This window comes from Camelus dromedarius, chromosome 25 (assembly GCF_036321535.1).
Source record: "Camelus dromedarius isolate mCamDro1 chromosome 25, mCamDro1.pat, whole genome shotgun sequence".
Classification (NCBI taxonomy): domain Eukaryota; kingdom Metazoa; phylum Chordata; class Mammalia; order Artiodactyla; family Camelidae; genus Camelus; species Camelus dromedarius.
In genome coordinates, this window is record NC_087460.1 from 13874676 (window position 1) to 13888310 (window position 13635).

The window sequence follows — 13635 nt, forward strand, 5'->3', positions numbered from 1 at the left end:
AGGTAGTTTCTCTAAAGATTTACCAATTGATGTCGGTCTATATCTGCAAAGGTTGGACCTGGTCAGATTGTTTACTAGACTGACTGTAGGTAAATCTTCACGGTGAACATGAGTTGCTTCATAATCAAACATGCATTACTTACATCAGAACTTACATCCTGGACTCTTAAGAACAAAAAAGGTTTACAATATTGAAAAGATGATGGGATATTATCTAAAATGCTGATCCTCTTGGTGTTTCTGTTTCTGTTTTTCTATAAATAGATGATCTTTCTGACAAAAATAACTGAGAAAGTTCTTTAGACAAAATATCGGTTCCTGATACTAAATCAAAATAGTTCTACTATTTAATTCTAAACTATAAATAACATAAAATGTAGATGTTTGTATTAAGAGAATATGCTTTTATCAAAAAGAAAAATTAATTGGCTTTGACTCTAACCACATCATCAGCTGTAAAGTTATCTTAGTTTAGTTTCTTTAAACACTACAAACTATATCCATATATAAAATTACTTAAAAAGGAAAAATATATTCTTATGTAGAAAAGGAAGGAGGAAAGCTTATGAAAGCTGTTAATCCCCCCAAAATCTGCTCTTGTCAAATGCTGGAACACTTCTAGAATTATAAATAAAAATGTTAACAATTATACTTTTATAGTATTTATAGAACACTGAATAAATTATATTCAAAACTAAACTGAAGTTTAAATGTACTTTAAGATTATCAAACTAGTCATTTAATACTTATATATTTAACAATTAATATGTCTTTAATCATCAAGTTAATGCCTGTCATTTACCTGATATGAAAAAAACTGTCCAAAATGAAATAAATATAATTTAAAATTATCATTCTGAAAGTTAATCACCAAACAAAAGTCATTCATAATTTATCGTATTTCTATGGGTTTGATTAATTCATTTTCATTAACACATTTTTGTATTTACATTTCCACGGAAATTATGAAAGTTTCACGTATGTAATGCAAAATGTATCTGTGTAACTGAATTGACATTAAACCTATTTAATCCAGAACATGTCTAAAAACTTCACTGAGCTGCCATAATTTTTGTCAGCATATGTAGTACTGAATGACCATTAAAATACCTGAATTGAAACTATTCCAGTCTAGCAGTTTGTAAGATCTCGTGTTACCCATAATTCCGACAAAGGCTGAGTTCAAAACAGCAAATTAGTAGATCAGTTTTAGGTGCAGAATAGTAGGAAAAAAACAAAAAACACTACAAATAAGAACACAATTGACAACACCACTCAACAGGAACTGGAAAGACACAGACAGCAGAGTTAACAAGAAGAAATAGAAAGAGAAGAAGGAACATGCTATCATAATCTAACATTAACTCAAGTCTAATTATTTCAGATAATTACCTTGACTTTCAAAACCACCCCATTCTTTCTCTTACGGTATGACCCTGTTTGCTTAATATTTTAAAAGGAAGAAGTTCTAAAAGAAATAACTCCAAAATAATAACTCATAGAGTTAGCAGGTGGTAGTGGCTTTAAAATGAGACTTTTTCTTCTACACTCAGTGTGAAATGAAAATTTCCCATATTTGCTAGTCATAAAACAGCAGCAAGATTCCTTTGAGGGTGCAAATATAGCACTTTTGATATTAGCACATGCATCTCAATCCATCTTAAGTTTCTCTTGGTAGAGTAACTTAGCGTCATAAAATCAATACACCATCATTACAGTAGTTGTTAACTGAGTTTTAACATTCAGCTTTTCTCAACAAATTAAAAATTTTCATAAATAATTATTTAAAGGGCCTGGAGATTAATAAAATGTTAAGCAAATGTTCCTTTTTAATGCATTTTATATATATATATATAATCCAAAAAAGATGATAATTATATCAAAATGATGTAATATTTGGACTGTTAGCATATATAATTGATTTGTATTTAACTGAAAATGAAACAAAATTGAAATATAACTTATATACCATTAAAAATATGTGTATGTATATGCCCATAATCTTCTGGAAAATAGTCCATTAGTAACTGAGGATTTCTACATGTGAACTGAGAAAAACAGTCTGATAGGGGAGGAAAGGAAGAGAATGGATGAGCTGCAGTGCGATATACAAAACCCATTCTTCCCTGGGCCTGGATTCTTACATTTCTTACACAGCCAGAATAAACTGTTAAGTAGGGAAAACCCCCCAAAGAAGGGGGGTTTTTGTAAAAAGTAATACAATTTTAAATATGGCTCTTAAATTTACTCAAGTAACCTCTGTTCTCCCAGACTCTATAGCTTACTTACTCAGAGTACATGGAAGCAAGAATGGAATCAAAATGTTTACAGTAAACGGAAAACATCACCAACAACTGAATGTATTCCTGAAACCATTTTTAGAGCAATTAGATCCACGGATTGGTGCCATCTATCAAAATATTTGAGTCAATGGTCAACAGAAACACAGGTAGCTAGCTAGCCTTGGGTCACCCAGCTAACATCAGGTATCTTAACTCAGTATTTCCTTGCACTTTCCAAATAATTCAAGTTCCTAAACACATAGAAATGAAACCTGGCATAGTCTTCCAGGTCTCAAAATACTAAACTGGCATCAGTCTAATTTGTCTTTAATTACTGCAGAATGTACAAATACTATATCATGAAGAAAGGATCCTAAATTGGCCCCAAAAAATAAGAAACGGGAAAAAAAAATAAACCAGAGAAGAAAAAGAGAAGACTGATGCCTTAAAGACATATTTGCTCAGTTTTAGAGTTAAATAATCCTGGCTAGTATTGTTTTTCTGAAATCTCATTCAGGGTCTTGAAAAATTCCATTCTGTTTAACTCAAATGACAAACCACGGGGCACAGATTAAATTTTTTTAAAAATATAAAAGAATGGTAATGCTCTGGATCCTCAAAATAACTATCTGTGTTTGGCATACAGTAATTTCAAAGCATTTTTCTCTTTTTATAGCTGTGAGCACAAGCCTCAGGAAGGGGTTATCGGAATTGACAATTTAAAATTTTCAAAAATACTTATGTACACGTGCCAAGTAAGAAGACTCATATGGCTTCAGGTTTAAGGTATGTCGTCAGAATATTAAATGACTTGCGCAAGTCATTGGGCATCTATCTTGACAATGAGAGATGCAAGAACACATTCCTTATGGAAAGTTCGTATCACATTTGTCGTGCTTATTTTAGATTTAGAAAAATCACCAAAGCATTTCTAATCCAAGGGCCTGAAATTACTGGGACTTGGACGCCTTTCCTCTTTTATAACAAGGCTCCACGCTTTAAAGAAGAGAGCTATTTTTTCCCCGTTTGCTTAGATAGAACATCTTCATAAGAGAAGCCGAGGACCCAGAAGGAGTATTTGCTTTTTTAAAATTCTTAGGTACTCTACACAATGTTTACAATTGATGTAATTCTTTTATGAATAAGAAAATTATTCAAATAATCTATAAAGAGTTATTACTAGTGAAAACAATTAACATTTTAAGCTAATGGCCACAATAGTCAAATTGTAAAATTTGTTATCTGCCTGGGTCAAAGAAAGTAGCTGACTCAAAAGTGAACTGACACAACACTGTAAACTGACTATATTTGTTTGAAAAAAAAAAAAAGTGACTTAAGGATCCCCTCAAAGTGATCCGCTTTGGCCAAAGATGAATCAAGATTTGTTTGCTTTGTATAAAAAAGTAACTAAAATATACAGGAATACTTAGTTTGATTAAAGATTAAAAATCACTGCAAATATTTAAAGAAACATGTGCCAGTTTATACTTTTGCTTCATTTCTCTTTTCCAATAGAGTTGGCTTTAAAAAAATTACAAAAATCGATGTTAATAATTACCATGCAAGTAAATGAAACACTGAAAACAAACTTTTAAAGAACATACCAGGATTGTGGATACGATCCAAAAGCTTCACTGAGCGCGCGCTAACTACACCCCCAACGTGCACGAGAAATCCAGGAGGGAACGCCGTCAAGGTGAAAAACGGAAATTCCTAATGGAAAGAATGGGGGGGAAACACAACTGACCATGTGTAAAGTACAACAACGTGCTTGTTAAAAAGCCGGTCATTAAGAAAAGGAATTCTATCCCTTAACAAAAGATACCCATTATACACTACAGATGTGTTGTAAGTCATTCTCCTTGGATGGTCAGAGTTGTGCAGCCACTTTCCCACATATATCATGTTATACAGAATCCGAACACTCTTTTTATCAATTCTCAATGAGAAAAAAAACGTTCTCAGAGTTGCAGTTTGGGATATCTAAACACATTCTTCCTCTCAAGCTCCTACTCTGATTCAACCTTGCAATGAGATGGGGGGATTTGCCTGCCCCACTCCCCACATCTACTTCTTGGTGGGGTAGATCCCCCAACACACAGACACACACACACACACACACAAACACACACACACACACACACACACACACACACACACACACACACACACACACTCAGTTCCAGACTACAGGTGAAGGCTCTGAAGGCCTGGGGCAGGAGATCTAAAAGAATGTGGGACTGAGCGAGGAGGAGTGAGAGGATGAGCAGAGTAGCTTTAGGGCTACAGAGAAAGGTGAAGAGACGAGCAAATGTTAAGTTCAGGTGGGCAGAGAATTGCCTTGTGAGACTATTTACTCTCTCAACACAGGGGCAGCAGGGAAAAATGGGAGTACATAAGTGCATGGTAAAGGAAGGGGACAGGTCTGTAGATGACAGCAAGGGAGGGAATACAACTGTACGAGTTCTTTCAGGCTTCATTCTCCCTTTCTCTCTCAAGGACATCAAATTCATCAATTGACAGAAGCATGCAAGAGAGAAACGGTGCAGCAGAGAAAGGAGATTCATTGAAACAGCAGCCAGGACGACAGGGAGTTCCTGAGACTGCCCAAATATGCCTCTCACATTATACAAAGTAAAGGAAACTTAACAGCCAACTCATCTGGCTGCAATATTAATGTAGCTCACTTAACCTGAAGTCACGTATCAGTAGCCTGAGCTGTTCAGGACATAACTGAGAACTGAAAGTAAGCAGCACAGGGCTCTCAACAGTCAAAGAACTATTATCGTCCCAAGCACTCAACTGCATGTACTTCATTTGTAAGAGATCCCCACGGGCCCTATTCATACCATGACATATGGTCATTATAAATATATAATTTTAGGAACATATTCTAAAATCTATCGGTATCTTTTTTTTCTGGACCACCGCAGATTAAATGCAGCAAATAAAAGCTGGGAGATAGAGAGATACAGAATACTAATAGAAGCAGGCACCTTTGACACAGCAAGATTACTGACTGGCTGCTTAAAGCATGGAGAATACGAACTGACCAAAGCATAATTCACACAGCACAGCAACCTGGAGTCATTTAGCACAGAGGCAGACAGTCCTACACACTTCAGCAATCCACGAAGATACGGTATTAAAAAATATGTATTATTTCCACGTATTTGGAAATAAATTCATTAAAGTTTAAAAGTAATTTTTAAATTAACAAGGGCAAGAAAAACCTCAGCTATGTAAAAAAAAAAAAAGAGTAAAAACCCAGTCAATGGGGCAGACAGGTGTGGCACAGCTGATCAGCAGAGGAAAACGAAGAGAAGGGAGAGGACAGGAGGGGAATTTCACTTAAAAGTATTATTAAATGGTTAGTCAGAATGCCTCCTAATTTCTATCTGAAATTTTTAAGCATAAATTTAAGCATGCACAAGGTCCTGGGTTCAATCCCCAGTTACTCCTCTAAAAATAAATAAATAAACAAACAAACAAACAAACAAACAAACAAACCTAATTACCTCCCCCTTCAAAAATAAATAAAAAAGAAGAAGGTTTAAAAAAAATCTTTTTAATGAGCAATGTACAGGTAAGCTTATGATATGAGAAACCTGAGTGTTTTACCTAATGAGTTAGAGCTTTAAGATATGTTTTCAGTTTAAAGAATACTGAAGTTTTAAAATTTCCTCAAGCTACTGAGCACTTGGCACTTAATCATTATACTGAACATTTTAAATTCTCTGGGTGAGAGACGCTGAAAATAAAATTTTTGCATGCTTAAATGGAAGGTAGTACTTCCTCCTAAAATTGAGAAATAACAGGTAAATTCACATACTGGGAAACACATGCATGTAAGATTTTAGCTAAGTATGAAAAAAAAATGAACCCAAGTGATTTCTCTATTCGGGATTCTTTGACTCTTCTCCCCAAATTTCAGAAGATGAGACCAAGGGACAGGAGAGAAAGCACCACTCTGACGCTGGTCACAGAAGAAGGAGGAGGCTGGCTGCCCAGAGGCGGAGGCCCCCCGTGCCAAGTTCCACTCTGTCCTACAGGTCCCCATTTCATCCTGTCTGCACATGCCCTCACCTGAACACACAAAACTTAACCTAGAATAAAAACGGCCTTCTTACTCAACCAGAACTACCATCTCCAGACAGCTCTCTCAGAAGAACTACTGCCAGTTTCCCAGCTGACTGGTAAGTACTAACCATCTCCACCACCATCACCAGTGGCTCACCCTGCGCCTGTCCTGGCCACAGTATCTTGCAACTATGCTTTATAATCTTTCCCGAACCCTGAGAGGGAGGTACTATCATCTCCACATTTCAGGTGGAAGACTTAGATGAAGAGGGTGTAGATTCTTTCTGAGCAACTGACTTTAGCATCTTGCTTCTTGCCCTTTCTGGTTAAAACGCTGAGTTAAAGAACTGATTTCAACCTCTAGTCTGTTACTACACCTGATGAATTTATAGGTTCTCTTCCACCAAGAAGGACAGCTTCCTTAAGGTCAGTCCAAGCACACCCTGCTTTCAGTGTCCAGATGGGAATGCCAGGAACTGGAGAAGATATCTCCCCTGGAAACTTCTTATAGTTAGACTGTCTCACCCTGAGGAACCTAGTAAGACTTCGTATGTCGATGCTCTGACAGAAGACAAGTACATGCAGCCTACATCTATTTAAGAGCATGTGCTCAAAGATGAGCTAGTTGAAAATTCTGAGAACAAAACAGGTATTTTTTAAGCTTTAAATAGAAGTTTTCTTAGAAGATATTTAAGCAGTTTGGGTTTTTTTGAAACCAAAGATTCTTTTTATTATCCCAAGACACCAGAGCGAACGTTCCAGATATAAAACTCCATGCCAGATTCCTACCATGATTTATTACATAATTTTACCCCCACTTTCAGAAAGATCATAATTTATCAAGAGCCTACTTTACATCAATGTTTCACAAAGTGGGCTCCTAATGGGTATTTTAAATGGAATATTTCGTGTTAAAATACATTTGGGAAATACTAGGTTAAACTAAGTTAATTAGGTTTCTTTACTGAAGAAAAATATAAATCCCATGATCTAAAAAGTAACTTTACTTTGCTTATAAGTGAAAAAAGAATCATATTGGAAAACAAAGTCTATTGGCTTTACATAAAATAGTTCATAGGCAGAATCTAAATCTAAATCTTTTATCCTATTTCTCATCTCCTAATAACCTGACATCTATTACCAAGATCCTGTCAACTTATTTTTAAATGCTTTTGTGAGAGGAAAAAAACAACACATATTTTTGAGAACTGCTGCTTGAAAAACTCATGAAATAAAAGATAATAGGCAAATTAAAGTTTCTCTTTTCTATAAGAAAAAAAAAGCCATGTAATTTATTAAGAGCAGCAAGGAGTATTTTTGAAATGAAGATATAAAATGATAAGTAGGTCTTGTGTTCAACTTATTTAGTGTCCAACTTGGCAGAGTTAAGGTATATCTGAACACATCCAGCCAAAATTCTTCATACTTCTGTACAAATTTTCCCCAAAACAAAACCATACTAATGGCAGCCAAAGGTGATGGGAAAGCCAAACATGATAATGCTTTTTCTATTATATACACAGGGTGGGGAGGGAGTCTCACAAATTCAAGTAACTGCCACTGCAAGGTTCAGCAATGTAAATACATTGCCAACTCGGGTTTTACAAAGTTGGAAATGTAAACTATAGTTGTCCACACCTTTGCTGTTAGTGCCAGCCAGGATGATCTAGTAATGTGTGCCCAATGTGTTCATGTGTCCAAAATTTTAAGAATGTTTAAAAGCATATTTGAAAACACAGATTTCATCCAAACTAAAGCCAAAACAATTGCCATTGATTAGTATTGTTTTCTTTAAAAGCGAGGTGCTTTTTAAAGTTCTTAGTACACAGTGAAGTCACAGGCTCAACATACAGGCAAAATCTCATGACATCAAATGTCAAGGCAACTCAAGTTTTTCTGTTCGTGTGAATTCTAAAATGGTAATTAGATTACAAGAAATATTCCTAGTGTGAGGGACTCCACAGAATGTAAAACAGGGAGGGGGGATGCGAGAAGAGCATTCTGGTCCAAAAATACAAGTGTACACACACACCCTTACTCTTCCCCTCTTCCCCGTGTTGTCAGTCTTTCTCTATATTTGGTTTCAATGTATAGTTTGAATGCTTATGTGGGCTCTTTGAGGGCAGTGGCTGGTATGCCAGCCAGATGCAAGAGTAGCTTGAAAGGCGATTGCTGCCTGATAGGGTTTAAAACAAAGAACTGGGTATGGCTAAAGTCCCATCACTCTGCTTAGTCAGCTCTGTTCTTTCCAGCCTTGTCTACAAGGCAAACAGTGCACACAGATAATTTCAGCACCAGAAAAGAAAAGTCTAAAAAAATTACTTGCTGTTTTGTTTCTAATAACAGGATCTGAAAAACAATATTCTTAAAAGCCAGCCTCTGGAGAAGAAATCTTTGTTTTATAAAATGCATCCTTTTATAGGTATTTATGTTTCATCTTTTTTTTTTATTATTTAATGCTAGTGTAAAATGGAACATGTGAAAGAAAACTCTGTAAACGCTTATAACTTCCAAATCAGACATATGAAAGTTATGAAACTGTGCCTTAAAATAACTGACATGACGTATAAAATCATGCACTGTATTATTAAGTAGAAAAAAAAATGAGCCTCATAGTGCTATTAAATTTAAAAAAAAAAAAGGACTTTGCATTACGAAAAGAAAAAAAAGCTGGCAACATTTGTTAAGAGCTTAAAAACTTAAATGATCAAGATTAAAACTAGAACAGCTATCAACACATGAAATAGGCTCTCACACATCCAGAAACATACCCGCCTTCTACAGAACCTATGAGGCGATCCTCCCTTAGCAATGAAGTTTATACAAAAAAAAAAAAAAAAAGACAAAATCATCCAAAAACTTTAACTATTCATTGTTCCATTTAACATATTTAACTAAACATTAAATTTATAATAATTAAAAGATATATTCACATACTGAACAACCATATTATTTATGCTGATCTACAGAAATATGGAATCTGCATTTCTTATTGATAAGAGATTGGCCAGTGATAAAACAAATATATTAATTTTATCAAATTCAGCAAATAAATATTAATATACTAAAGAATTATTTTAATACAACACAAATAAAATATTTTTCTAGGAAACTGTCTACTTTTCCTTTTATATAATTTCCATATAAAATTAGAAATGATTTCACCATTCAATGGATATTTCCAAATAGACTATTTCTAATATAAGACTGGAGGACAAAACAAAAATAGTTATAGAATTATTCCAGATTAAAAGTAATTATTCATAAAACAAAACTCTGATACCTTAAGTACATTTTGGATTGAAATTACAATATTATAGATACATGACCAAAACCAGTTTATGGAAATAAGTTATAAGTACATGGAAACATGATAATAAAATCACATTAACAGTGTAGGAATAAAGAATATTGAGTGACTCTTACCCTCTGTTCCAATGCTGACTGAGTCTGTTGTCTTAAAAGAGCTTTAAAGGGCCCCCCTTCTTTTCCAGCACTACCACTTCCCATTCCTACAGAACATCAGTACATAAATGACAACCAAAAAACAGCTACAGAAAGTTTAATTGCATTCATCTTCATAAATATCATGAATCAAAATCAGTTAAAACAAACCAAATATTTAAAGCATTTGTGATGGCAACATATTTTACTCTATTTATTCACAACGTTTTCTTTAAAAGCAAGATGTCAAAGTCCTACAAATCCCAGCTAGTTTTAAACTTAATTTATTCTAAAAGTTACTTGTAAAATTATGCTAAGGTAATGAATTTTTATATAATATTCCATTTTAAAAGTTCAAACTTCTAATAAAAAATAATCAATATAATATCAATTGCTTGTACTGTGCTAACAATTTAAGAATACTCAAATAAATAAGAGAAACATTAAATGTTTATTTAAAAGTAAATATAGAGAAAAAGCACTAGCTGTGCTCACTTAAAATATTCTAAAATTCTCTAAAGTTAGGTAACTTTGAAACACAGTCATATCTGTTTTCTGATAACTTCCCATTGCTAAACATAACATTCATGACAACATAGTACTAATACTCATATCACAGTTCTCAACACTCATTTACAAAAATTAACATAAAATCTTTTTAAAAACTAAAAATCATGGACATATAATAGACACATCACAAATGTATACAACTATGGATGAAATAATTACATTTCCCAAGCTCTTAGATGTATTTTTTTAAAGGCTTAATTTTAAATTTCTTTCCCTACTTTGTTTTATTCTTTTGATAATATTACTAGACCAACTATGGTCAAAGAATGATAGAAAGCAGGGGACAGGTGAAAAGCCAGTACTCTATGAACTACAGCTAATTAGTTGAGTCCCACCTTTTAAAACTAAAGATACATACAGGCAGATTTACTACAATGACTTAAAAAAGGAACTAATTTACTTTTACATTTTTAGCTGTTCTTGGATAAGGAAACAAAGGTTAGCATGTGTATAGTCCCATTTTGTTCCTTAAAAATAAGAAAGAAACTTATTTTTCTTGTAGTAACCTAAATACGGTTTTTTGAGACTATACAATACTAAACACAGAAATGAAACTAAGATCTTTATATGAAGCATACTGAAAGCCATAAAATAAAATGCAATTTTGTCGAGATAAATGAAACATCAGAAAATACAGAGTAACTTGAAAATTAATGCAATGGACAGAAAAAAATGCATAATGAAAGAATTGTCACAAAAATGAGACTTAAACTGATTCAAACAGAATAATTTAATAATGTAACCATATGGTTTAGCAACATGATGATATGGGTCCAACATGAATGCAGTTGGTGTGAAGGGAAAGAAAGTAAAGCATCTAAAACAGAAACTCTAGTAATGAGAACCTAAATTATTGGAAATATGCAGATCTATGTCCTCAGACATATAATTTTTAACATATAAAATAATTTTAGCAGAATATTCATAACTATCCATCAAGTAATTCTCAATTACGTCTTCATGATAATTCCAATCATTTAACTCTGTCAGTAAGAAAAATCAGAAGTACATTCTGCATAAAATACCCAACACTTGTTTATGGTATGAAATAATTAATTTTTTTCAAAGATTCTTTCAAATAAAGGGATTAAAAAGCTGACATAATGTGATCCTACCAGAAGCAGCCAGGAACAGCTCTTCACTGAAAGAAACACTTTTCCTCAGAACTGGGCTGACAAGGCTAGAAGGATGAGGGGGAAGGCTAGATTCCGAGAGGAGGAGACAGGACTTTTTAAGATGAAGGGAACCACGAGAGAGAGAGGGGGAGCTGGGACACAGGTAAATCCTAGGCCCCTGTGGGTAAGGTGCTGTGGAGGAAAGTAGCAGAGAAAAGATGCAGATTCAGAAGATGATCAGAAAATGCAGAATAAGGAAAGCAATGATGAAGCAAAACATAACAGTAAAAATGAAGTGCAAAATGCATGTACAAAGTACAGTAAGCTTATGAAGTCATTAGCAAGATCATCTATTCAACATAACATAAATAAAAGGTACAGTCTAAAACTTAACAAGATGTTTACAAACTATGCATTCATTAAAAAACTTTTAAATCACTGATAAAGAATTTTATGCCATTCTAACTACTTTTAGCTGACTTCTTAAAAACAAATTACCTGCCTTTTTTGCTGAAGAATGTGTAAGTTTAAAATGTACATTTTTTAAAGCCGGAAACTTGCTAACTCAAATATAAACACTAATTTAAAGGGGGAGGGTATGGCTCAGTGGCAGAGTGCACACTTAGCATGCAGGAGGTCTTGGGTTCAACCCCCAGTCCCTCCATTAAATAAATAAATAAATACATAAATACATAAATACATAAATACATAAATACATAAATAAATAAATAAATAAATAAATAAATAAATAAACCTAATTACCCTCAAAATTAAAATAAATAAGTTCTACAAAAAAATAAACACTAAAGTGGCAAAAGTACAGGTCTTCAAATATTCCTAACTAAAATATATCACTTATGGGTATTTTTAATTGAATACCCATAAAAAAAATCAAATATTTGCTACCATGTTAAGCAGACAGTTGCCATTATTAAGTTCAAATAAAATATTATCATCTTTCTGTCCAGCTTCAAGATGTAATTACGCTTTTCTTTTTCCTCTAAAATTGTACATGCTCAAATCTGATCATAGTATTGTTTGCATTTAAAAAGAGTACCTAAGGGCCAAAGAAAAAAACATACGTGGCAAAAAGTCTGACCAAAAAAAGTAAAAATTAGCCTGAGTCAGGTGTCAAAACAATATCCTTATACTAGCATTCTAAAAGTTCCAATTCTACTAATTGAGTACTTGAAAAAAATATATGAAATTGTAAAGCCTTGTAAAATGTCAAAAATTAGAATCTACAGAAATAAAGTTACAGGAAATCTTTTAAAAACAAGACCCATCTGAAGGTAGGTGATAGCTTAATAAACAGAAAACCAACTTTCTCAGTTTAAGTTTTATTAACTGTATTTTTGGCTCTCCAATTTACACAGAATCAATCAATCATAAACAACTTACCTATTCTATTTAAGAGATTGAGTTTGTATGTAGGTAAATCAGAAGGCAAAGAATCATGAAACACTTGCTGAACTACAGCTTTAGAAATTTTAGATCATTCATAATTTTGCCATTTTAAATTTCCATGAGAAATAGGAACCTTCCTCAGGAGTATTCAGAAATTTTTAGGGACTCATGATAAGGCCAAAGGACTAAAACCTGCTAATATCCTATAAATATGAAATTGAGGTAGTGAATAATTATTGGCAAAACAAAATAACTTATTTAGAGGCAACTTATAAATAAATACATAAGAACAATACCTCTATTATAAAAGAATTCTTGGAAACTAAAAATTTGAAGCTAGAAAATAAAATGCAAAAGTGTTTTCATTGATAATACAATTGACTGCCTACTTGAAAGCTAAGGGGAGAAAAGTCTGGTTCAGTTTTCTTTAGGCTTGGCCTTTCTGGTGAATTAAAGAAAAAGCAGCAGAAAGACCAAGGAAAGACTTTCAAAACTGGGTCTACAGTAATGGCAAAGAAAAATAAAGACAAGAATACTGAAAATTGGCCTGGAATACACAAATAAACCATCAGTGGACAAAGCCTCAAAAATATTTTTAAGAAAACTTACTCTTCAATACTATCCGAAGTCTTTCTTGTTTTGACTGTCATGAATTTCAAGGCCAGACTCTCATTCTTTATTTAAAAACAAACAAAACAAAAAAACCCACTTCCTTACAATTTCAGTGGTTCAGTTTT

The 13635-nt window shown here is 33.5% G+C and overlaps 1 protein-coding gene across 17 annotated transcripts in view; it reads right to left on the reverse strand.

Annotated features, from left to right (window-relative positions):
* The window catches only part of C2CD5 (C2 calcium dependent domain containing 5), a 76748-nt gene that overhangs the window by 42643 nt on the left and 20470 nt on the right, over window positions 1-13635 (reverse strand). For 8 of the 17 annotated variants that reach the window (XM_031443981.2, XM_064479098.1, XM_064479100.1 and 5 more), the window contains exons 9-11: window positions 9789-9874; window positions 3887-3995; window positions 1111-1176 (exon numbers count right to left, since the gene is read on the reverse strand). In XM_031443981.2, coding sequence (XP_031299841.1) covers window positions 1111-1176; window positions 3887-3995; window positions 9789-9874 — 261 coding nt within the window. Of the gene's footprint in view, window positions 1-1110; window positions 1177-3886; window positions 3996-9788; window positions 9875-11491; window positions 11684-13635 lie in introns of all 17 variants that reach the window. The other 9 variants (XM_031443984.2, XM_064479107.1, XM_064479104.1 and 6 more) reach the window with 2 other exon arrangements.